The sequence below is a fragment of the Amia ocellicauda genome, chromosome 12 (genome assembly GCF_036373705.1).
Source record: "Amia ocellicauda isolate fAmiCal2 chromosome 12, fAmiCal2.hap1, whole genome shotgun sequence".
NCBI lineage: Eukaryota > Metazoa > Chordata > Actinopteri > Amiiformes > Amiidae > Amia > Amia ocellicauda.
Window position 1 is genome coordinate 1,527,501 of NC_089861.1, and position 25,000 is coordinate 1,552,500.

At 48.7% G+C, this 25,000-nt stretch overlaps 2 protein-coding genes across 5 annotated transcripts in view; one reads left to right on the plus strand and one right to left on the minus strand.

Moving 5' to 3' along the window:
- The window catches only part of LOC136765053 (uncharacterized), a 16,641-nt gene extending 3,871 nt beyond the window's left edge, over positions 1 to 12,770 (minus strand). Inside the window, exon 1 of the mRNA XM_066719525.1 lies at positions 12,697 to 12,770. Coding sequence (XP_066575622.1) covers positions 12,697 to 12,770 — 74 coding nt within the window. The remainder of the gene's footprint in view (positions 1 to 12,696) is intronic.
- Positions 2,881 to 25,000, plus strand: part of fstl5 (follistatin-like 5) — a 140,499-nt gene continuing 118,379 nt past the window's right edge. For all 4 annotated transcript variants that reach the window (XM_066718038.1, XM_066718039.1, XM_066718040.1 and 1 more), the window contains exons 1-2: positions 2,881 to 2,964; positions 17,339 to 17,477. In XM_066718038.1, the coding sequence (XP_066574135.1) occupies positions 17,349 to 17,477 (129 nt within the window). In that variant the 5' untranslated portion in view covers positions 2,881 to 2,964; positions 17,339 to 17,348. The remainder of the gene's footprint in view (positions 2,965 to 17,338; positions 17,478 to 25,000) is intronic.

Sequence of the window (25,000 nt, forward strand, 5' to 3'; positions counted from 1 at the left end):
CAATAGGAAAGCGTGTGTCATTCTAGAGGTCTTACATTTGAGTGCATTTTGCATACAATCCCCAGCCGTTGCAACCTGAACAGCACAGCGCAGATGTGTTGTCATTGCGTGGACAGTGTTATTGAGGCTCATCTCTAGTGTACAACTCGTGGGCAGTGCCACTCACCTGGTGTGACTTTGCATCAACTACAACAAGAAATAGTGTCTTAACGGTGTAACTTTCTGCGTCACAGCCGTGCTGGTGAATGGCTGGAGCCCGTCGTGTCTGTGCCGCTGTGCTGTGGCAGTGTCTTGTGCCCATGGGCTCTGCCCTTCGCAGTCCTTTTCTGTGGCGTGTGTGCGATGTGGCGCCTCTGGTTTAAAGCCTTTGCATTTGGACGCCCAGTGCCATATCCATGCAAAATGAAATGAGACGGAAATTTGCTTTTGTCGGCTGGTGGATGAGCGCCCTGTGATTCCGCGACACCTTCCCCCACATCTCCACGGGATGCACATTTCTTATTTCCTCGTGTTCACAGGTCTTTTTCGCCTCTTTCTGAGCCGGACTGTTTCAAATGAACGCGCTGTGAGGCAGATCGGTGGCCTTGTCCTCTGTGTCTAGATGGAGAACGTGTTTTGATGGACGGTTATGCTCTGACATTTCTTCTATAAGTGATGTTGTTGTTGTGGCACAGCTGGCAGAGCCTGTGTGTTGTGTAGAGGTGTTGAATGCCCCCCACAGACGACCCTCTGCCTCCCGATTGTGCGCAGACAGACAGAGTGGACAGCAGAGTGGACATCGCCTCGTCCAGCTCACTAACATGTCCTCGCATGGGGGGATATATAGTGCAGCTCTTTTCTGCCAGAATGAAAGTCTGAGAGCTGTGTGAGGGCAGGGGAGGACTGGAGATATTCATGGCTGGCATAGCTTTACCCTTATGCTTTGAAAAGGCGTCCCTTGAAAGGACTCGGTTTGTGAAATTGAAATGGCGCGTTTTCAATGCCTCTATAATGGGTCTGACCCGTGTGAGGACAGTCTCTTTGACGGAGTGATTGCTGATAAATCACCGCGTCCTATTGCACCGCAGCGCTGTTTTCTCAGGGATTCATTTCTCGACGGCTGTGCAGATCGAGCTCTTTCCCAACGACTGGACTCTCCTAACGGCTGAGCGGCGATTAACAAAGAAGCCGTGACGTCATAAATAGCGGCCTCTTGCCGCAGCGCACCTCGGGATAATTGACTGTAAATGAATTCCCATGTGAAGGTGGTCAGAGTTTGCCCTATTGTTTGCTTCTTCGTTTTTACTTGATTTCACAGAGTGTAAGATGCAGAACAGATCGCAGTTTTGGACTAACAGTGTAATTTAAAAAATCATTACAGAATAGCAGCACAATTAGCGCTGTGTGTCGTGCTCTGGAGGGTGCTGCTCTGGTCCTCTGCGCTGGGGGTGCAGGGTGACCGGAGTGCGTTATCAGGGTGACACATTGCAGGCAATCAGCTTTCTGTGCAGCTTCTCCTTCCACCGGTTAATCGCAAGGTAATGGCGCCTGGTCAGGTCATAAATCATGTTGCGAAATTATCAGCCAATTAGTGGGATTTCACACAGGATGGATGACGGAGTGTTTTTGGAAGAGACCCCCTCCTGCCTCCCCCGCATGTGGCGGCTCTGGACCCGGGAGGAGCTCCGTGCGCTGGACTACCTGCTTTCGGTGGCCTTCAGAGAGGCTCCCACCCGTGTCCCCGTGTCCCTGTGTCCTTAACCACAGCAATGTTTGCCTGTGCACTAGGCCTACTTGTATTCCTCTTGTGTGTATATTTATTACGCAGGGCTACTTCGTTTACACAAACAGCACTGTACAGCTTTACACAATAGCAGTCATCCAGTCAGCACATGCTGACACAGTCCATGTGAAAGTGTGTGCAGTATCCAGTGGCCAGCTGGCAGTCAAGCCCGTGGCTTCACCCGCACACTTCACGCATGGCACTCACTGGCTGTGCACAGGAAGGGTGGCATCCTGCAGAGCCCACACATGCAGGGCAGCGAATAGCGGGCTGTCCTCCGGGCAGCTTTTCCAATAAAACCAATGAACACACGATGTTGGCACCGCGTTGACGTGGCGCGCTGCTCACTGTGTGCACACAGGCAGGGGGCGCTGTCTCACAAGCTATGCGAGGCTGGGGCACAAAGAACAGCCCCGTCCCTGCCCCGGGCGCCAGTGCTGCCGGCGCTGAATTGATAGCTAATGAACTGTGTGCCCGAAAAGAGTAGTGCTCTTAGCGCCTGGTTAATTAAAACTCGATCAGCTGCTAATACAAGCTATTGGGAATCAATTTATGAAATGACAGGCTGTGCACAATCTCTCTCTCTCTCTCACAAAGAGTTTGATGATTAAATTCACCGAACTGAGATGACACATATGTGCATGTTTAAGCACGCTTGTCTGTAATGCATGTGTTCATATGAAAGCTGCTGCTGCTGCTGACAGACCCCGTGGCGCAGTTGCACTGTTTGGGCGCTATTTCGGCAATAAGTGGCTCTAATACACGTCGGTCTGAAACGCAACTGGGACACAAGTTCGCAGCGGCCCCGCAACTCGTGCGGTGATGACGTCGCCGCGCCGCGCTCTCTGATTGGCCGGCGCCGCGCTCGAGACACCGCCGGTCCCCGCCGCGCGCTGCCGAGCCCAGAGCGAGCTGTCCAGCGCGAGCGGTGCTGAAGTGCGAGCGGGCGCGTCCTCTGCACCCAACTGTGCACCCAACTGTGCACCCAACTGTGCACCCATCCGTGCACCCATCCGTGCACCCATCCGTGCACCCATCCGTGCGCCCAACTCTGCACCCATCTGTGCGCCCAACTCTGCGCCCCGCGTTTACACATCCAGAGCTCAGTCCCAGCAAGAAGCGCTGCACGGCACGGAGGGATTGTGCGCCCCTCACCTGCAGCTCGGACGATCCTCGCCGCAAACCCTGGACTGGACTAACAGGTAACATTGTGCTGTGCTCGGCGCGGCGAGGGGGTCACCCTCCGAGATGAAGGTGTTCGTGTGATTTGGGAAGCTGGCTTTCGCCGACAGGGATGGATCGGTGTGGAGCAGAGTTATGGGAACATGCACAGATATGGTGCGTTATTTCGTAGGGCTGCACTCTTGTCTGTAGGCGCTACTCGCAGGCTATAGGTGCGGGACGCGACCGCGATTGGAAAGTGCAGAAGCATGCAACCTGTTCGCCGAGGCTGGAGATGGCCGCTCTCGTACCGAGTGGACAGCTCACTAGTACGACTTGTGCTGCTACTGAGCCCCGGCTGGCTGTCTGTCTGAGAGCGACTGTAAGTGCAGGCAGTGAAGTTTTGTGAAGCGTCTTGCTCACTTGCATTAACTTTGAATGGCGGCGCGGCGGCCCGGCCTGCCGTGATCCCCGGTGCTTGTTGAAACTGCCGTGGCTCTTCAGGCGGTCGACGCTTTATCCGAGAGCTCAAATAGCAACATTTGCCGGATTTGCTTTGCGGGTGAGACGCTGTCGAGTTGATGCTGTATTGAAATGCTTTTACCTGTGTGCGCGTTTATTGATTCCCATGTACGATTACATACGTGAGCACTACTGCTGCTGTGCTCAGTCCTGTACACCCCCAGCCCTGCGCTTATCTCCCACTGACGCTGTCCGCTGTGGATACGGGCCCTGGTTTTTTCTGGATAGACAATTCATAAAGAAAGTCCCTGTGTGAAATGTGTGGCGATGTGGGAATCCCTGGGTCTTGTGTCCTTAAGGAGCTGCCGCAGACACGCTGGCAAGTTTGGACGACGCAGGCAGCTCTAACGGGTTAACTAGCCACACGACGTGACCGCCTTATTCAACAGTTCAGTCTTATGTCCTACTGTGTCCCGATTAGCGTCTGTCGGTTGTGTAGTGGCGAGAGAAAAATCCACTCTATGCAATGTTTTTTTCATAAGCCTGCAACGAATACGCTGTAGCTGCTCTGGGTAACCTTTGAGATATTATCATTTGTATTAAGTGCAGTGTATGTGTAGCGTGTATTTGAGGAAAGCACTTGATACCGCTGAAACGATGGGATGACCGCAAAGTCAGAGAACACCTCTGGGAGGAACTGGAAGGGTGCGTCGGGAAGATCGGCTTCTCTCCTTGTACTAGAGACAGCCCTGCACAGTGCTCAGTGAAGCAAAGCTAGCCTGTCCTCCCGCCTGTTTTACCAAGGAATTGTGGCAGCTCTTATGGGCCTAATTACATACTCGTTAATCTGTTCGCAACCTTTAATTTATTGATGTATTGAATGGCACATGTCTCAATGTATTAATCCAACGCTAGCTCTTCAGTGCAGGAAATACACATATAGCTATGCACATGTACAGTGTCTGAAGTGTTCTCACGAAGCTGCAGTGTGAAAACTGTTCCCGATGGTCTGTAATAAGTGGCATTTCAGGATTTGCATTTGAATTGAACGCGTAAGGCGCCCAGCAGCGCTTCAGAAACAGCCTTCAATCCGAACTTGATGCATAATAGAGCTTTTGACACTTGAACCTCTTCGCTGGATGTGTGTAAAAGCGGTTTAATTTCTCAGTCCAATTAAAGCCGGCGACAGGTGTGCGTCCGCGGCCGCGTTTTATTCCTAATGTTTTCCATCCCAGAGTCATATTTCTGTCCACAGCGCTGATGGCAATTGAATAGATGGTGGCTTATATATAGAAGTGGCCTTTTTCTTTTCCCCCCCACTCGCCTGAGCGGCTCATTGTTTGAGTGCGCTGCGGAATGCCAGAAATGCAGCCCTTAGTAACTTCCATGCGCTGAAACATATTCAGAAAATGTCATGAGTGGGAAGAGCAGTTGTGCACATTTCGCTTTTTCCCTCTATAGCTGTTGACAAAACTAGATGCATGATGAAGCTTTAATAGTTCCTATACTCAGCAAGCCCCTCTATTATTATAATTTTTCTTAGCAGACGCCCTTATCCAATGCTACTTACAATAGTTACAATATCTCACATTATTTGTATTTACAATGACCCATTTATACAGCTGGGTTTGTACTGGAGCAATCTAAAACGGGCTCCTGTGTCAAGTGTGACTGGGGTGTGAGCTTCTGCGATTACTCAGTGCAATCTGTGAGGAGCGTTTTGTTTCGGAGAGCAGGCAGGAAAGGCCTGTGATCGATGAGGACTGACTCTCAGGTGCAGTGTGACACTGTGGTGCGCTAAAAGGTGTCGTCTGTTCGGTTTGATTAGAAAATGGAAGATCTTGCCCGTGTTCGCTGGCCCTCACTTCTGGGGGGTTTGAAGGTAGCTTGCATGACTCGGGACTCTAATTGAAATTAATTATTGAATAATGAACACGTACAGGAGCCTCTCCCTTCCACCCATTGGTGATATTAAGTGTTTTGAGCTACACTGCGCCGCATCCTGAAACTCACAGTGAGAACTGAAAGACAAATGTAGCTGTTTCTTGCTACTGGCCATCGGAGTTACAACGAATCCAGTAAAAACCTCCAAAACCATGGAAAAGGAAGAGCTTCCCAGGCTAGAGACCCGAGGAAGGCCTGCCATTGGAGAGCAAGGATTCCTGTTACACACCCCCCCTCTCCCCTTCAGTGGGTTCGAAACAATTAAATAATATGAATCATTAAAAAACAACCTGTCTGTGATTTACTGCCGGCTGTAAAGTCCAAGGACTCGGCTGCGCAGCTCTCAGTTGCTATTGCCTGCGGGGCCAAAGGTCAAACCTCTTCAGGCGCCCAGAGTGGGAACGGGTGCCTCCAACGGTCAAAAGGTCATCAGCGTTTGTGTACGAAGCCCCCCGAGGGGCTCGGCGGCAGAAATAAACACAGCACTTAACCAGGCTGTGGGGGGGTGTGAGGAAATCATTCTCGGCTCCGTGCTGCGGCTGCATGAGAGGACAAACGCACTGACACTGACGACGCTTAATGGGCTAGTGAAGCACGGCGTCTTAATGGCTGCAGGTTGCAAATGGCCAAGGGTCAGGGGGGTCAGTAGAATGGTGCGGCGGCTGCCAAACGCCATCGCAGCGTCGTGTGTGGGCTGTGGCGTAGCGGCGTCTTCGGCCTGGTGACGGATAGAGCGTGTTTATATCACTGTATCGCTGCTGAGGGACCCCCCCATAGCACTGCAGGGTCGGCTTTTCACCGGCTGTGTGATGGATGCTACAGTACAGTCAAGCTTTACTGTAGATGGTCATGTATGTGGAGGTGATGAGGAATTGTACAAATAAAATGACATTTTAGATCAACTGGTGCTCAGATGACTTGTTGCGAAGTGATGCAACAGGAAGTGTAAAATAAAAGACCGCATTCGGTGAGTGTAACACCGCAGGATATACCCATTTTATTTGTGCGCTCTAATTATAGATCTACACAATAGGACACCCTAGGGTCTGCAGTCTGAAAAGCTGAGTCATGACTGCGACTGTTTAATATATATATTCTACTAACAGATCTAGATTTATAGATTTCAGAGACCTTTGTGCACAGCGATCCTTTTTAGCTATCAAGGGAGCGGGAGCATATCTGGAAGGATTACAGTGCTGTACGTGTATAAGGAGAAAACAACAACACTTCTTGAATTGCCATCTTTGGTGGGCACCCGAACCTCTGCGTCCCTGATCAGCCCTTCGGGGGGGTGTTTTTCCATTTTCACTGTTTCTGAGACGTGTTCTTGCTGCTCGAAGTGGCAATTGAACATTGTGTGTGGAGGAATAGATAGGGCGACGAAGCCGAGAGTGTTTGATGGTGCCTGTCAGAGCGGTGCAGAGCTCCAGCAACTAAAAAGATGCTCGCGATGCGGTGCCTGGGAAGGGCGGTTATTGTAGAAGCCCAGGTTGTCTGCATCTGTTTCCAGCCTCTTCCCTCCGCTGGCCGGGCCCTGTGGGTGTGTGTGTCTGTGTCTCCGCGTTGTGTTGCGTCTGCCATCACACTCAGGGCCGCTCATTGTTCAGGGGGAGAACACATACAATTGCAGACACACGATGCAGTTTTCCCTCTGCAGCAGGTTAGTGTAGCTGGCTTCATGAGCACAACTTGATCAAGACACTGTGTTGTAACACGTAGACCTGCACAGTGCGATGCAGCCCGTCTGGATAAACCCCGCGTGCAAGAAGTGGTGTCTGTAGGGCCTGCTCTCTCACACGTACTCCAGAATACATATACATCAGGCACAAAGTCGCTTATTTATCTGAAGACTGACGTTCAAACAGCTGACAATTACATTAATCGATTTGTGATTAGGCTGTGCGATGTTATTACATTCCTGCCTGTCTGTCTGTCTCTCTGTGTTTCTGTCTGTCTCTCTGTGTCTCTGTCTATCTCTGTCTCTCTGCATCTGTCTGTGTCCCTGTGTCTTTGTCATGCTGTTTTCTGGAACGTTAATTCTAGTTGTATAATTGCACTTTGTAACAGAAACCTTTTAGCGCACTAGATTACCCAAGGCTTAAAATAGTAATTCATCTGGTACATACTTAACTGAAAGATAAAAAAAAAAGCAGCAGCAGAAGATACCAGTGACTTTAAATATTTTAACATTAAAGATGTGTCTGTCAGAAACAATCCCCCTCAGACTGTGTGCATTACGGGGTGGCTTTGCTACCCTGCGTCTGCCTCCTGCCTCTCCTCTTCCACTTCACCGGGGCGGTGGGGACGTCCCATAGTCTTCAGTGTGTAATTCCCCGTGATGTGTCTCCGGTCTAGCGGTTTGTCCTTTCGGTGTGTTTCGTGAGAAGCCCTGAGAGCTCGGCGCTTTCCTCTGGGTAGAAATGCAAATGAGTGCCGAATCGAATGGTGAACAGGCCTGCCCACCACACACACGTGTCAATACGGCTGTGCTCTGTGTATTAACGTGAAGGCAGCACCGTGTACAACCCAGTGCCTTCTGTGACAGGAGACTTTGCTACAGGTTAACCTTCGGTGTTACAGTCAAACATCTCAAAGTGTTGCGCTGCGCTCTACGATGGGTTTGACCACTTACTGTCTTGGCATAGACCTGTCCGAAGTCTAATACAATGTGCCGGAAATAAAGAAGTCTTCAAACTTTTTCCCGAATCCCCACAAAGTTTTAACGATTGGCCAAAACCGCCTTTACCGCCAACACTGTTTGTGTTCACGGTGATGCGTTGTGTTAAGTTGTGTAGCGCTCCCACAGACCTCAGAGTCCATCACAGTACGATCACGTTTCAATATACGCCACTATAGTGAGTCAATCTGTCCAGCATCCTGTTATCTGGCTTCTTGGAGATTTTTATTTTTATTTATTTATTTTTTATTTCCCCAGACGGATTAATAAAAGATGACTTAGGAGCTTAACCATTGATTGGATGTAAGAATGTAACTGCTGGGTCTGTTTGTAATATGAGTTTTTAATTATTGTTTTTCTTTATTTTGTGTTTCGTGTGTATTCTTATATGCCTCGAGGCCAGTGGTAATCTGAAGCGGAGAGCAACAGATGCAGGGGAGCTTTACGGGGGAACAATCAGATCGAGCAGCAGCCAGCGAATTCAAAGCCATGTATTAACAAACACCTGCCACGGATTATCCTCCGAGGTCACGGTGCAGGGGAGTCGGATCCCAGGAGCGCGTTTTGGCTCGAAGACCAGGCGGGCGGCAGCTCTGGCCTCAGATCTCGGGTGCAGGGGATACCGCGGCGTTTCCACATCAATCGTAATTCAAACAGAGGCTCTGTTGTGCGTCCCTCTGTCACTCGTGGGCCGGAGCTGACGGTCCAAGTTTTGGGACTTAAGTGGAAACTAAATCGTTGTCTTACGGATTGCCTGAGGCAGAAGTGACTCTGTAGGTTTGGCTGCCATACCAGGAATAGCAATTAAAGGAAAGGGGAAAAAACAAGAGGGAAAACACAACGCCGCGTAGGAGAGGACCGACTGGCTCGACGCCGTTCTCACAAGTTTTATATTTAGATCTTTACGTTTTACAGCAGATTCGGTGGCACAGAACGAGAGGGAGCATCTGGGATTATAATGAAATGATTTATAAGACTTGATGTGGTAATTATTAATTATTTCAGAGACATTTCCGAGAAAAAACAACAAATAAAATATAAAAGAGCATCCCAGGGATCTGAGCAATGCAATCCATATTGTTCACCCAACGTGTCTGCTTTCGCTTTGTCTCTGTTTCCTCGACACAGTGCAGAGTGAATGAGCTTCCTCAACCCATTTACACACAAGATGCTCGCAATTTACACACTATTCCTCGGTATAAGATTGACTGGGTGTAGAGTCCGGATGCAAAAATTATTCTCACACTGTTTTCTGTCCCTCTCCATGACACTTTGCAGTGGTTTGGCAAAGGGCTCATCTGAGGTATTGTTTGACTCTTCCTCATGCCCATTGCACACCTGCCACCAATAAACGTCTCTGATTTGCGATGCTGTGGGTGGGTTGAAGTTTTTATGTGGTCCTGGACGGTGTGTGGTGCTTTTGTATGGCTTTATAACTGATAGAAATAGGGACGGTCAGTGTGTATCTGTTTGTGTTACGAATGAAGGTGCAGATGGATGTAACTGAGTAAGCTTTGCTCTTCCTTGTTGTAGAATTGATGGCACTAAACCCATACCACAAATAAAGGCCTTGATGAAAACCTGCTCCAGTCATTTATTTTTAAGGAGGACTGGCAGGAAACTGACCCTTCAAGTTAAAGAAACTCCGCACAAGATGGAGCTGGTGTTGCTGTAAGCCTGTAATTCTCTGACACGGCCTCTCTCTCAGACACTGTTTACAGTTCGGGACTTGAGTGCAGAGAGAGCAGCGTGACCTTGGAAGACGTCCAGGAATCCACATCTAGTCGCGTCTCAGGGCTGAAAGTTGTGGCTTACAAGGATAAACAGTGTTGCTGAACAGAGCCGAGGCGTGTTCGAGAGCATTCGATTGACTGATCCTAACCCTCGTGAGTGGCCTTGAAGATGAGAGGATGAAACGCTGATACCAAACCGATGCTGATGCTTCTTGGCAGGACGGGCTGTGATTGTGAACCCAGAGATTCACAGTGGCGTCTTCAGCAGGAGCCACTGTTGGGTTCGTTTGATTTGCTGCAATTTCAAGGACGATGAGATCCGTTACCCACTCGCGTTGGTACCTCTGTGTGGCACTGACTGGCCTAATCCCTTTGGGTCTGCTTCTGTGGATGAGGATGGATGTGTGTTCAGTGCCTGTATTTCTGTCTTGTGTCTCGGTTTCCTTAAAGCTCTTGTTTTAGTGTCCGAAGGGCCCACCCCGCGGTTGGGTCTCTGTAGGAGGACACGTCAGTGCCTGTGAATCTCTGCTGCCATCATCCCTCGAGACAGGAGCGTTCGCCTTCAAAACCACAGAGTGTGCGGCCCTGAGCAGGAGCCCGGGCATTCGAAGTGCGTTGGCTGGCGTGGTTTGGGAGAGAGGCCAAGTGGATGCAAATGGAGAAGAATGCCGATGGGCTGCCAAGTGTTTTCGCTGGTGCTGAACCATTCATAATGTGAGGGAGTGAAGGAGGGGGCGGCCTCCGCTATTGGACACGAGTGGCAGCTCGTCTCACAGACCGTCCGCACAGTAGTTGTTGTTTGGTGTAAGCACCCCGTCAAACCGCCTGTAAATTCTCAGTCCCGTTGGGTTCTGATGGGTTCGTCCCGGTGTTATACTTCACGTTTGGGCTTGAGGAACATGCAGTGCCCATGATCCCACTCAGTCACGTGACCTGTTGTTCTGTAACCCTCTCCTTTGTTTTGTAAATTAGCCCGTCTTTGAATGCATCGCTCGTAGACAGAAGAGGTGGGCACTGTAGCTCATAAAACTTTCAATTCCTTATATAAAGTAGAGGGAGGGTGAGGGAGAGATGGGGGTGAGATTCATAACATTAAAATACAAAGCAACAATCCAGATTTTCAGTTTCAGGTTCTTCGCGGTTTGCCAGTGTGAGAAATGATCTGTGTAGCCTGACCCAGCGATCTGTGAAGCCTCAATTGGAAAGGTCTGGCAAACGATTGAGATGCTGCCTCCCCAGCAGCTGCCTCTCCCTGTAATTTGCCCCCCTCCTGCCATGTATTAAGCTTTATTCTGGATCATTGAGAAGTGAAAATAATTATCAGCCCATTTGGAGGATAAATTCTGCTCTGCCTGAAGCATTCAGCTCTCACTCAACCTGTCCCTCTCTGGGCGCCAGCGGAGTGTGAATCCGCAGCGAGGGGCAGCTCACGTCTTGTTGGATCAAGTTTAAAATAAAGTGAAATAAATCAAACCCCAGCATGACTGTGTTGCCCACACTATTGAGCTGTAAACAGCAGTGCCCGGACCTTGCAAAGATGCACATTTCCTAATTAAATAAAGCCTTTTATTACAACGGCGTGAGAAAAGGACAATGTCTTCAGAGGAACCACACTTGAGATTTGGGTTTGGCATTGTGCAGTCGAAACTTCTTCTAGGCTGTAGGCCATTCTGAAGTGCTGATGGTTAGATTTCCCGGACATGTGACACGTGCATTGTGTCATTATCTCAGAGATGCACAGCGCTGAGGGAGTTCTGTCTTGTGTTTGTTTATTTGATCTGTCATAAGAGGTGAACGCAGATGGTCAGATCTCCCTGGCTTGTGTGTGTCCCATTTCCTCAGAGAGAGAGGGAGAGAGAGAGAACGTTCAGCAGAAGAGACGCAGTACAGCTGAGTCAACTTTGATTTGATGATAAAGCTTTGGGCTGTTTAGCTGCATTATCTGCAAGAGTAATTCTCGAGATGGATTTGAACACACGACATTTCCTTTCAATGCATCAGTGGCAATAAAACCGCTTGGCAAGCTTTTTTTAAAAGTATGTTCTTATTTATTTATTTCAGTACGGGCAATGGGAATATCTCAGACATTGAGTATGTGAACAAAATCACAGCCCCCTTACTTAACAGCGTCCTTCCTTGAGAAGCACTTGACTGCAGAGCTCATGCACTTGATTTATTTGTTGTTGTGTGTTGGTTTGTTTTCAGTCAGTTCAAACATTTTCAGACAGATTGGATTGTTTCCTACAGGGAGAGCCTCTTCCTTCTCTTCCCCCCAAAGCTTTTAAAAGCTCAGCTTGCATGCTGTCGAACAGCTTTACTATCCGAGGAACAAGGAGCTGGGCTTTCCACAGCGGCATGTCTGCGCTCCTTTATTCTTATGCAAGGTGTGCAAATGTGCCGGTGTAGCGCAGAGGGGCGAGTGCAGTAACAGCTGTTGTGTAGAGTTATTACTGGTATGCGACCCCCTCCCTGAAAACAAACAAACCTGTTTCCAGTATCCTGAGCAGTGTGCCGGCTCTGAGGGCCACGGCGCTTGTGCAGGACTGGCGTGCCGTGTTGCGTTCAGAGCCCTATAAACAGAATAATGCATGAATTCCTGTCCCTTTTATGAGCTTTAAAGCAGGCAGGCCAGAGCTTCGAATAGCGAGCTGATATTAAAGTGTGCGTCCTGGGAGCAGCGAGCCTCTGACATCGAGATTTCATTACATATCCGACGCGACTTTTCTACAACAAATAATAAAAAGGGACATAAATCTCAGGGCGGGTGGAGCCGGGGCCGCAGAGTATTTCATGCACCTGCATAATGAATCTTGTTCTTCCACTCGCTGACTACTGATCAATCAGTACGATAAATAAGAGCGAGATCCAAATTTGTGGCTCCGTGGCCAGCCCTGTGGGCGGTGAGTGGATTTTGCCTGTGGTTTTGCTGCCGGGGCGAGGGCTTCCACACACAGCACCTGGGTCTCAGAGATGGGGACGGGCTGCCGGTATGGCGCTCCAGACAGTGGCCGGGCTTGTGCTCCGGAGGCATCCTCCACTTACATTTCATACTATAATCCCTTTCTTTAATCCTTTTATGCTTGGGCTAGAGCAATCAGAGAGGAGATGTTGGCATGATCAAAAAAAAAAGGAGAGAGAACAAGAAAAGTGTGTCCTCTCGCTTGTATTCGTTAACCCCTCCACCCTGGAGTGCGAGCGATTGCTTTCTACCCCCCGGCGGTGGAGGGCAGCCCTGTGGACGGGAGGCACGGATGTCGTGGGTGGGCGGGCAAAACAGCTTATCATCCCGGCCGACCGAAAATCACCCGCTGACCCCGCTGTCGGGAGTCTCTCTCATTTCTCCACTGTCAGCCAACCCTCAGCTCCCTGCAAATTCCTAGCCCCAGATATGTGTGTTTTATACTGGAATAGCTCAATCTATATCTGTAACAGACAACCTGCTTCATTAGTTGCTTTTCTCTTGGCTGATTCCTATATTGAACAGACTGCTAGAGAGGTACTGCGAAATAAAAAGCCCCTCAGCGAGATTTTCCTCCAGGCTGCAGGTGCTGACTCAGGCCACTGTCAGTATCGATATCTTCTCATGTATCCCTCCTTTCCTGGGTTTCACGTTGCCTTCCTGGGGAGAGAAGTTGTGGAGTCTTGAGGAGCTACTCCTGATGGTCATGTCATCAAACCTCAGCCAGGCTCTCTGGGATTCAACACACAATACGAGACGTGGAGCAGCTGGTTGATCGTTAAAACGGACTTGTTTATGAAAGCTGGACCTGGTTATTTCTGGCTCCTGGGTGAACCGTTCTGTCCCGCTCGGGAAAACAAGAGACGGCAAACATGTCAATTCTCGTTTGTGAAGACTCGGCTGGAATTAATTAAAAGCACTATCTATAAGCTTAATTAGGAGATTCTTAAATTAGTACTTAATTGCTTCAAAAGAAAAAAAAAATTGAGGTAGCATTTTAAATTGAATTCGAATGTCGTCTTCAGAAGCTGGCTCCTCCAGAGTATTATACCCCAGATTCGGAGAAGATTGCACTTCTAATAATAGCAATTATTTTCTCATCTTTCCCTTTTCCCCAAAGCCCCCCAAACGCTCGGGTTAAACGGCTAAAACTCCTCTGGATCGGGACTGGTGCGGCCCGGGAGCGGAGGTGTCAAATGCATCTGTTCACAGGTGGCTGTGGCGGTGGTCTTTGTTTTTGTGAGATGTAGCTCCTCCCAGCATGCACCTGGGCAGTGTGTGGATGAGGTCGACAGTCTGGGGGCCAGATTACATCAGATCCACGACCCGGGCACTAATAGCGAACTGCGCTGGAGTACCTGACAGGTAGAGAGAAGCAGAATGATCCTCCGCCGAGAACACGTCTGTAGTTTTCTCCTCGCAAGTGGGTCAAAGTGGGTCTAACTTTCACCTGATCATCCAAAAAGCACGTTTGTCGTTCCATCTGCCCGGACGTGTCTAGAGAAACCGAAAAGTCGGGGGTTTGTAACACTCCTGCAATGTTTCACCCTGGAGGAGAAGACTAAGTGGGGACTTGATCCAAGTCTTCAAAATCATGAAAGGCATCGACCACATCAAACCAGAGGAGCTTTTCCAGATCAGCAGGGACACACGCACCCGGGGACACAAATGGAAATTCGGCTTCAAGGCATTCAAGACAGAAAACAGGAGACACTTCTTCACACAGAGAGGCGTCACTATCTGGGGCTAGGGTTCAATAAAATGAAGTCCTAACCTAAGGGTGCCACCCAGTTGTGCGAGGGTGAGGTCTGATTGGACATCACAGTGTAGTACCACAGGGCGGGATAATGCTTCTGAATGTTTATTAGGCGTTAGGACAATTACGGGTTATCAAATCAAGCGGGGACTTGGGAAGATACGGATGCTGAAGAGAATTTTCCTGATAAAAGTCTGATTATTTAGCTGCTGGATTCAACATTTTATCTGTGTGAGGGGAGGATGGGTGAGTCACTTAATTAATTGAAATAAATTAACTCCAGCTCCAAATTGGCCGCTCGCTCCTGTTCTCGTTCTCCCTTTTTCTTGTTAATATCCTCCGCGGCTTGTCGGCTCCTGCCCGGGAGCACAGCATGTGTCGTCGCTGGCCGGTGTGGGAAGCCTGTCTGGCTCGGCCCGGGCCGTGGCGCCGCTACGCTGGTGACGTTTCCAATCTGTCATCTGCGCTTCGAGTCCACAACGGCACGTGAGCCGGTCCTCGCACTCTGAGCCGAGCGTCCGCTATTGGAGGTGCTCTAATGCGCGTCGGAGCATGATGGCACTCGAGGACGTAAATACAGAGTACATCTCTCGCTCGGAAACGGATCTAATGGCGCCCCACTTCTCCGTTTGATAACCCTGTTTTATTATGATTATGATTACTATTAAAGTCTTTGTAAACCAGTTGCAAATGTCACCCAGAGATGCACTCGGCCTCACCCGTTCTGGCTGAGAAGTGGCAGCGTGGAAGATAGTGACTGAAATACTAATATGAGCCCAGATGTAATGAGATCATTTACAGAAGTGCCTCTTTGTCCGTGTGAAATGAAATCCCTTTCCTCCCCCTCTTTAAAACTGAAACATTCAGCGCTGGCACTGGAATCCTAATTAAGAAGTCAAACCACACAGTAATTTAAACCACTCTTCCATTGCGCCTCAACGGGGGATCTATCTTTACGGAACCATTATGCCATTTTCTAGTCCTCCGTTTACTAATTATTTCGGTATGTTTTGTGCTCGGGGTGAGAAGATGCATTTTCAAAAACATCTATGAGTAAAACACAATAAAACGGTTCTAAAACAAGAGATGCTGAACCTGAGACCCGAGTTCTGGTGTCTGTGTTAATTGGGAGCTTGCATCGCCCCAGTGCCTTCTGGGTGATGTTTCCAGGTCCCGCGGGGAAGAAAATTGATTACACAGAGCATTGAAAGGAACAAGGCTTTGCTGAAGGACGGGTAAGATGTGGCGCCATGGTTTAGCTGTAAGAGTTAGATTGGCGCCACTCTTGAGAGCAAGTTTCTGCCTGGCTATGGAGTTGGATGAGTTGCAATATGCTAAGTGTGTAATCTGTGAGGTACGAAGGAGGCTGGGAGGAAGCCAGGCGACTCCCCCTGCTAAAGCTTAATCCCACATTCTCCTAATTAGCTTTCCGGCGGTTCCCTTCAGCGACGTGGGGTTTGCCAGCTGCAAAACCGCTCGGCCAGTGTCCTGTCGTGTCCCGTCAGCCACACAAACAGACGCTTCTCCACCAGAAAGCCAGTCATTTCCTTCCTTCGGCCGGGCAGCGCAGGGAGTGGCATGAGCCGGTTGGCCGCAACGCCGGTCCCCGGAGGCGTAGCTGAGCGTCACAGCCCTGCGTCGGTGCTGTCAGTGCTACATGAGCTGCAGCAGTGTCAGCAATCAAGCTGCTGAGCGGTCTTATAACGAAATGTGTGAAAAGTAAACCAATCTAATCTGTCACAGCATTGCCACAGCCAAGCGTTAATGAGCAGTGAAGGGCTTTATTGGTCATTGAAGTTGCTTTTATGTGTGTTGTGTGTGTGTGTGTAGGTGTGAGGGAGGGAGTGTGTGTGTGTGTGTGTTGTGTGTGTGTGTGTAGGTGTGAGGGAGGCTGTGTGTGTGTGTGTGTGTGTTGTGTGTGTGTGTGTGTGTGTGTGTGTTGTGTGTGTGTAGGTGTGAGGGAGGGAGTGTGTGTGTGTGTGTGTTGTGTGTGTGTGTGTAGGTGTGAGGGAGGCTGTGTGTGTGTGTGTGTGTGTTGTGTGTGTGTGTGTGTGTTGTGTGTGTGTGTGTGTGTGTATGTGTAGGTGTGAGGGAGGCTGTGTGTGTGTATATGTGTGTGTGAGGGAGGGAGTGTGTGTGTGTGTGTGTGTGTTGTGTGTGTGTGTGTATAGGTGTGAGGGAGGGAGTGTGTGTGTGTGTGTGTTGTGTGTGTGTGTGTAGGTGTGAGGGAGGCTGTGTGTGTGTGTGTGTGTGTGTGTTGTGTGTGTGTGTGTGTAGGTGTGAGGGAGGCTGTGTGTGTGTGTGTGTGTGTGTGTGTGTAGGTGTGAGGGAGGCTGTGTGTGTGTGTGTGTGTGTGTTGTGTGTGTGTGTGTGTAGGTGTGAGGGAGGCTGTGTGTGTGTGTGTGTGTGTGTTGTGTGTGTGTGTTGTGTGTGTGTGTGTGTGTGTGTGTAGGTGTGAGGGAGGCTGTGTGTGTGCATGCGTGTGTATTTAACATCTCAATGTACAGATTAGTTTTGCCTACACTGCCACATTCAATTCAGATTAAGCAATGTGCCATTTATCCCTGAGAAACCATTTTAATGTGGACATTCTTCTATTAATTCACTCCTGTGTTTGGACTAATAACACAGTTTTTAATAGATGCATTCCACTTACAAACCCCATCTTTACTATTATTATGTTTATTTCAAAGCGGCTGTTATAACTGACCTGCAGATTTAATCCTTAACTGTTATGGGAAGCACTTCCTGCTGTCATCAGTCAGATCTGCGCTGCCTGTCGTCTGCTTAAATTAATGAATGAATTTAATGGTGATGCATTGAGAGCGAGCGGACACCGCCCAGAGGTCTGGCCATTGACTGTGTACCATTCTCCTCCTGACAGGGACAGACCAATGAGGACACCAACATGGCGGTCAGCGCTGTTGTTGCTTGGAGTCGTCTTGCTGGGCACCGAGGGGAGGCCGAGCCAGGACGGGTACGGGGCGAAGACCTACCAGCCGCTCGTGCGATTTCGACATAAGGTACTGATCCGCCATCCCGCTTCCCTCGCCCCCCGTCCCTCTCCGGGGCCGGCCCTGTGTTTCTGTACGGGGAGTGATGGGGCAGATGAATGCAGCTCTCGCCCTGTCGAGGCTCGTGCTGCCGAGGCCGTCCCAGGACCCGCTCCAAAGCAGGCCATCCGAGCGACGATGTGTCTGTTATCGGGCGATCTATGTATCTCTCTCTCCATCGGATGTGAAGCACGGGAGCAGGCGGTCTGTCCGCACCCAGCGTTTAAAATACGAGACTGCGTTCATGATGATGGAGGTTTGCTCCGTCGTCAGTGTGCAGCACCCGATCTGTAATCAGAGGTGCTATTGTTATTAGTCTGAATCCTGTGAAAATGCAGTGGCAGAGAGAGAGACAAGCTCCACTGTTGCATTTAAGAGCTGTAGCGCTGAGGGTTTAAAGACTGCAGGAATCCCTGGGAGGACTGGGCCTTTCACGACTCAATCACAGCGTTTCTTGTGTGTTTTACGAGCAGTTTGTGGCTTCTTCATGGTCGTATGAATCTGTGGACTGCATGTTTATGTTTCTTTGGCGAGTCATTCAGAAACGGCTAGAAAAAAGTTCTACGAATACTAAAAACAGTCCTGTCAGTCTGACAGAGGCTGACTTTGAGCATGGCGACTGCAGTGCGCTTCACAGGAGGTGGATATGTACCGCAGTTTCCACAGTAAGAGATTGTAAGAGGCATAAACTGTGCCGCTGCGTTCCGAGGAGGCGACACAGCCGGGGCGTTTCTCGTCTGAGTCTCTTCCCCACAGAGAGAGAATCCAAACGCCGCACTGTCCGTTTAGGAAACACAGTAACGCACCACGGCTCATTTACATACGAGAATCAACACGACGGTATTTCCCAGGGGCTTTGCTCCGCGTGCGTTATTAAAAAGCAGAAGCGATTCGATTTGCAGTCTGGGAGACGATTAGGGACGTTAGAAAGCCTTGCCTCGCCTGTTACAGAAATATTTAATTTTACATAATTGCCCTGATTAGATTAAACGCGTGTGGACAGCGGATCAATAAGACGAGAAGGGGTTCGAATTTCTCCTCTGATTGCATTCCAAATGGAATTGAAGGCGGTTCTGGTATTTTAGTTCATTTTTAAGGGAGGGCGTGGGCGAGAGGGCTGTGGGCTGAGGTAGAGTCTTGCATGGCAGAACTCGTTTTGGACCTGATGAGTTTGTATCATAAGAGACTGTCCAACTGAGAGGAGGCCATTCACCCCATGGTGCTCGTTTGGTGTCCATTAATAACTAAGTGATCAAGGATCCTATCCAGTCTGTTTTTGAATGTTCCCAAATTGTCTCTTCAGCCACATCGCTGGGGAGTTTGTTCAGATTGTGACGCCTCTCTGTGTGAAGAAGTGTCTCCTGTTTTCTGTCTCGAATGCCTTGAAGCCCAATTTCCATTTGTGTCCCCGGGTGCGTGTGTCCCTGCTGATCTGGAAAAGCTCCTCTGGTTTGATGTGGATTTCGTATGATTTCCTGAAACAGATGTAATATATTCCAATATCATCTCCCTAAAGGCTGTGTCGATACAGTCTTATTCTAAATATGTTTAACAATGAATAAACATTGAAAGTGATCTCAGATGTGTTGCCTTCGCGACAGGGCTGGCCTGCGTTTAAACAACGAAGTTTCGGCTGCGCAGTCTGGCCTTTCCGCGCTGAAGGGCTCGTCTGGAGCCGCTCGTTGAAACGCGCTGACAGTTAAATGCATCTGACCTTTCGACAGTTGCGGCTCCTCGTGCTGGAATCTAATACCACCGCTGACAGGGGTCAAGCCTCGGCAAATTAAACATATTCGGCAACCGTGAGCGTTGGCTGTAACACCCGCGTGCCGTCTGCTGGTGTAATGGAGTGGATCGGGAAGGCGTGTGCGATCCGGGCCGCCAGCGCACAACTGCAGCGCACCTGTGCGAACAACAGCGGATACGAATGTGCGAGATCGTGCGCAGGAGTAATGTGAGCTTTATCTGAAGGGCAGTGTAGGCGATGCTGCCACGGAGCACGTTATCCCAGAAACCAGTCTTAAATGTCAGCATCTGTCATTAATGGTTGAGGATAGAAGGTCTCTGAGGTGAGGCGGACGAAGGGCTGAGGCCGGGGATTGATATTTGTAGGGAGAGAGAGATTGACGCTGAAATTGGTGGGTGAGGAAGAACTAGGTGCGACTGTGGCCTTGATGGCACTTTGTGTAACATTCTTCCGTTTAGTCACAGGGTTTCAGAGGCATGTGTGAGGTCTGGTTGTGTGCGTTGATCAATTACTTTTCAGGCAAATGGATAGATTTCCTCTGAATAGGTTTATACACACACACACACACACACACACACACACACACACAAAGGCAAAAATCTTACTGTATGACACAATGGAGCGTGGAACGATGTCTGCTTGGAACGACGAGAAGAGATGGGGAAAAAAATGAATGGATCCGAGAACAAACGGACGTGTGTGACACAATAGAGAAATGGAAATGTTAAAATGCCAATGGGCCAGAGACACTCACTGCAAGAAGAACAGATCGACCGCGGAGAAAGGAGGCTATTGAATGGGTGCTGAGAGATGAAAGAAAGACCTAGGAAATGACTATATGAAAGATGGGAAGATTAAATAATACACTTTGCAGGTGTGACATGGAAAAGAGAAGCTGTAGGTCAAAGCAAGTGGAAATGTTTGGGTTGGGAGGGGTTGTAGCCATAGTCTCCCTGTCTCTCTGTCTTTCTTTCGCCCCCTGTCTCTCTCTCTCCCTGTCTCTCTCCCTGTCTCTCTCTCTGTCTCTCTCCCCCTGTCTCCCTGTCTCCCTGTCTCTACCTCCCTGTCTTCCTGTCTCCCTGTCTCTATCTCCCTGTCTTCTGGTCTCTGTCCCCCTGTCTCCCTGTCTCTCTCCCCCTGTCTCTCTCTCTCTGTCTCCCTGTCTCTCTCTCTCTGTCTCTCTCCCCCTGTCTCCCTGTCTCTCTCCCCCTGTCTCTCTCTCTCCCTGCCTCTGTCTCCCTGTCTCCCTGTATTTATCTCCCTGTCTCCCTGTCTCTGTCCCCCTGTCATCCTGTCTCCATGTCTCTCTCTCCCCCTGTCTCCTTGTCTGATTGTGGTGTAGTTCCCCTCCCTGCACTTATGAAAGATCTTGTTTCACAGTTTTGGCACAACGTCTCGAGTCTTGCTTTTGTATTTGCATGCTTTTCGAAACATGCATCCAACTCCTTTTGTGTTCTGGGTCTGGCTTTAAAGTGAACAAAGAGGAGTTGGTTTTGAAAAAAGCACAAAAAAACAGCTCAGAATTATGTCGCAGTTTCCCAGCAGTTGACTAATGCAGCTTGATTTGATTTTGTACTCATTACAATTCAAATTATTCAAGTATGATACTTGTTACAGTAACTAGGAGGACAACGTGTTCCTTAATTATATTTAGAAAGATGAAAAATGGTTTTTAAAATTACACATTTTCAAAGAAAGAACTTGTTCTTTCCAACAAGGTATTTTTTAGTTTAGTTTCCTCTCTGGTGTGTTTCTGGTGCTAGCACTTGTCATCCTTTCCCAGATTGCCTCCTACCCTTGTGTGCTGGCTGATGCAGTGAAAGGTCTGTCAAAATCGTGAAACACGCGTGGGTGACCTACTTTACTGCCCTGGCTGTCCAGCAGAGGAACTCCAGAAACTGTCCCAACACTTCAAAACATTATAAACAGTTGTTTTCATCCTCTATGCATAAGCCACCGATTGAGCAAAAGTTTACAGTCTGTTCCAAAAGAACACGAGACGAGCGGATTTATTTCTACCTCTCTTTTGAGTAGGTAAATACAGGACGTGTCAGTGAAAAATGTTTTGGACCGCAGCTGTATATGTGTTAGTTACTCTGTCAGTCTCTGCCTTTACCAGCTCTGAAGAGAGAGAGAGAGAGAGAGAGTGTGTGTGTGTGTGTGAGAGAGAGAGAGAGAGAGAGAGAGAGACAGAGAGAGTGAGTGTGAGAGAGACAGAGAGCAACACACACTCCTACCACCACAAGGCCCTGCAATGCCAAGAGCTGAACCCAGAGAGGAGCCCCCTCAGCCAGCTGGTCCGCAGGCTCACTGCGCAGACACACACCGACACCGGCCAGCCTCAGGACAGCAACACACACATGCACACAATGTGTCAACCAAATTATCACACAGCACAAAGAAAACTATATCACCCATTGGGAAACACACACAAGCACAAAGTAAACTGCAGTGCTATCGGGCCCTAAAAAGACACGACACATTGGCAGAATACCTTAAATTAATAACAAAAGAAAAACACAAAAGGATCCTGACCAAATACCGGCTCAGTGAGCACAGCCTGGCCATCAAGACGGGCGGGCACAGGCAGACCTGGCTGCCCAGAGAGGACAGCCTGTGCCCCCACTGCCAACGCCGAGAGGTCGAGACAGAGCTGCACTTTTTTCCCCAAAATAGCAGATCTCTATAAGAGATTTCCAGACCTGCCAGTCCTTCTGGGAGAGGAGACCAGCTGCATATTACTGGCAGCCCAGTATACAGCTGCCTGCCACAGCCTGAGGGACACAGTGGACACTTAGTCCACACACACAGGGGACACCCCTAGACACAGGCAATGACACCCATGCTACACCGACTTATTACTATTAATATCAATTTTATGTCTCTGACATATGGTTTAAATTGTATTAATTGAAATGAATCAGTTAACTGTTTTAACATACATATCATGTATTTATGTATGCAAATGTACATGTATATGTTCAAAACTGTTGTTTGTCACCATTGCTTTGGCAATACTTCTTTTTGGTCATGCCAATAAAAGCACGTTGAATTTGAATTTGAAATTTGAGTACAATAAAGAGAGGGAGGAAAGAGAGAGAGAGAGAGAGAGAGAGAGAGGGAGAGACAGAGATAAACAAAACAATTGGCCCCAGACGGTGGAACCAATCACAAAGTTGGCATGGCAACAGAGCTGATGATGGTTAGCGCGGCGCTCCTCTCTGTGCTGGAAGCGGCTGGTCCTTCTGAAAGAGAGCGCTCCCGATGAGCAGTCCGGAGCGGAGGCTCATTAGGGCGAAATGAGAACATCTAAGATAAAACGCAGCCCTGCTTTTGCCTTTTGTGTTCAGTATTGCCTGTAACTCCCAGGTGTAGGGAAGGCGCAGAACTACGGTCATACTGACAGCGTAACTCGTTAAACTCGTTATCCATTATAATATTGCACGCCCTTATCACGGTACTAATGAGAAACTCATCTCTACAGACTTAAAATGAATCATATTTATCTTGCAGTGGTCCACCACTTCTTTGAATTTAAAGTCAAAGCTGCATGCAAACAAGTTCTCTGGATATCAGCTTTCGCTTGATAATACAATTATGTTCTCCCCGTTTTAAGAAAAGAGGAAAAGGGGGGCCACCTGTTTTGATAAGTGCATACATACAAAACAATATATTTTAGTTTAAGTTGTAGTATCTAATCGATACATTTTAAATATGCATAAAGAAGTAGCTTACATCAAAAGTGAGTTGTCATTTTCCATTTTACTAAAATACGTGAATATATTATATATCATTTCTCATGATTGGTGGTTTAAAAACAAAAGTTTCGCGAATTTATACATTTCAGCACACTCTCCTCGAGATGAACCGCATCGAGTGCAGCACTCAGAATGGACACACAGTGTGAGGAGACCCATTGTGTGGTTCCTCCGCAGTGTCTGTAACTCACCCGTTCGCTCACATCGTCGCAGGCGGGCATTTGAGGCAGGCCTTGCGCATCATGGTCCCGGATTTATTGTAGGCGAGACGCAGGATGTATCAAAGGCCACAGCACGGCTTTTTGGGAGTTTGACAGATTTCAAGCCCAAGACTTCTCAAGAAAGAGAGAAGCTCAGTAGATACATATAGTAATATTCATATCAATAGGTATGTTGATATATGTTGATAGATGTTTGATATTGAAACAGCGGGATGGTTTCATTACAGGCCTTTTAAACCTTCTGTGATGGTTTTATGATGAGAGACTGTTGAGCGGCTGCTTGTATCGAATTGGCGGCTCAAAAAAGTTCAATAACGTTTCCCCCCCACGTCTCACTGGTTTTCAAAGCAAAGACTCGACCATGAGCACCAAGGAGCTTTTAAAAATGACTCTGGGACAAAGTTATTGAAAGACACAGATCAGGGGTTGAGTTTAAACAATATCACAGGCCTTGGATTAGCTCAAGATAATTATTAAGAAGTGGAAGGTGTGTGGCACCACCAAGACCCTGCCTAGATCAGGCCATCCATTCAAACTGGATGACCGAGCGAGAAGGAGATGATCAGAGAGGCACCAAGAGGCCAGTGGCAACTGTGCAAGAGCAACAGGCTTTTAGGACAACAGTGTCCGAAGCACTGCACAGAAAAAGCCCACCCAGACACTCAGGAGATTCTGTAGCCACGTGGCAAAGTACAGACAAGTCCTTGTGGAAAACCTGTTGCCCTGAAACAGCTGAAGCATGGACGGAAGTTCACCTTTCAGCAGGACAACGACCTGAAGCAACACTGGGGTAACTGAGGAACAAGACTGTAAATGTGGCCCAATCAGAGCTCCGACCTGAATCCATTCGGACATCTGTGTCACGACTTGCAGACTGTGGTCATCAACGCTCCCAAGGGACCCGGCAGAGCTTGAATAGTTCTGTAAAGAAGGATGGTCAAATGTTGTCAAATCTAGCTGTGCAAAGGTGGTACAGATCGATCCCAAAAGACTGGAATTGCTGCTAAAGACCTTTGTGCTTCAACCAATTATTAACTCAGGGGGGTGGAGACTAATCCAATTATGATATCAAAATGTGAAAATCAGTTATTTCTGTCCGTCTGTCTATCTATCCATGTATCACACACACACACACACACACACACAGTGCGGTGCCATCGAGACGAGAGCAGTGAGATACCGGACCATTTTCACGATAGTTACCATGGAGGTGTGCTCCCAAGGTAAAGCGAGATTAAAAGGGATAAATGGAGAGAGAGGGCCCGGCAATCCCGCTTGAAAGGCAGGTTTAGTGAAATGAGGTCCCTGGGATTTGCAGATAAGACCGAGATAGAAGCCACTGTCAGCTGCTCTGGTCGGGGCACAGATGGCCGGTACCGGGCGGCGGGGCACTGCTCTCCCAGAGCCGTGTGTCTGTCCCTCTGTGCCGAGGCAGTGGGGGCGCTGCTGAACTGTGCCATCACCATTCATAGATATATTTAGGTTTCCAGCGGTTAAAGGATATCTGGCGTGCTTCCCAAAATGGTTTTAAGCGTCTCTGCGTGTCGCTGTAAAGTACGAGTAACTAATCTTCCGGATCATATGAGCAATTAAAAATGTAAAACTTGCCAAATAATGGCACGTGTCGAACTCTCGCTCGTGTGCTGTGTCGGGGTTTCGGGATGTGTCATGACTTTCTGCACAGTGGACTCACTGAGGGAAAACTACCGGAGCACCAGAGTGGTCTTTACAGCCCCCTTATCCTCTGTAGCCCTTATCATCCCATGC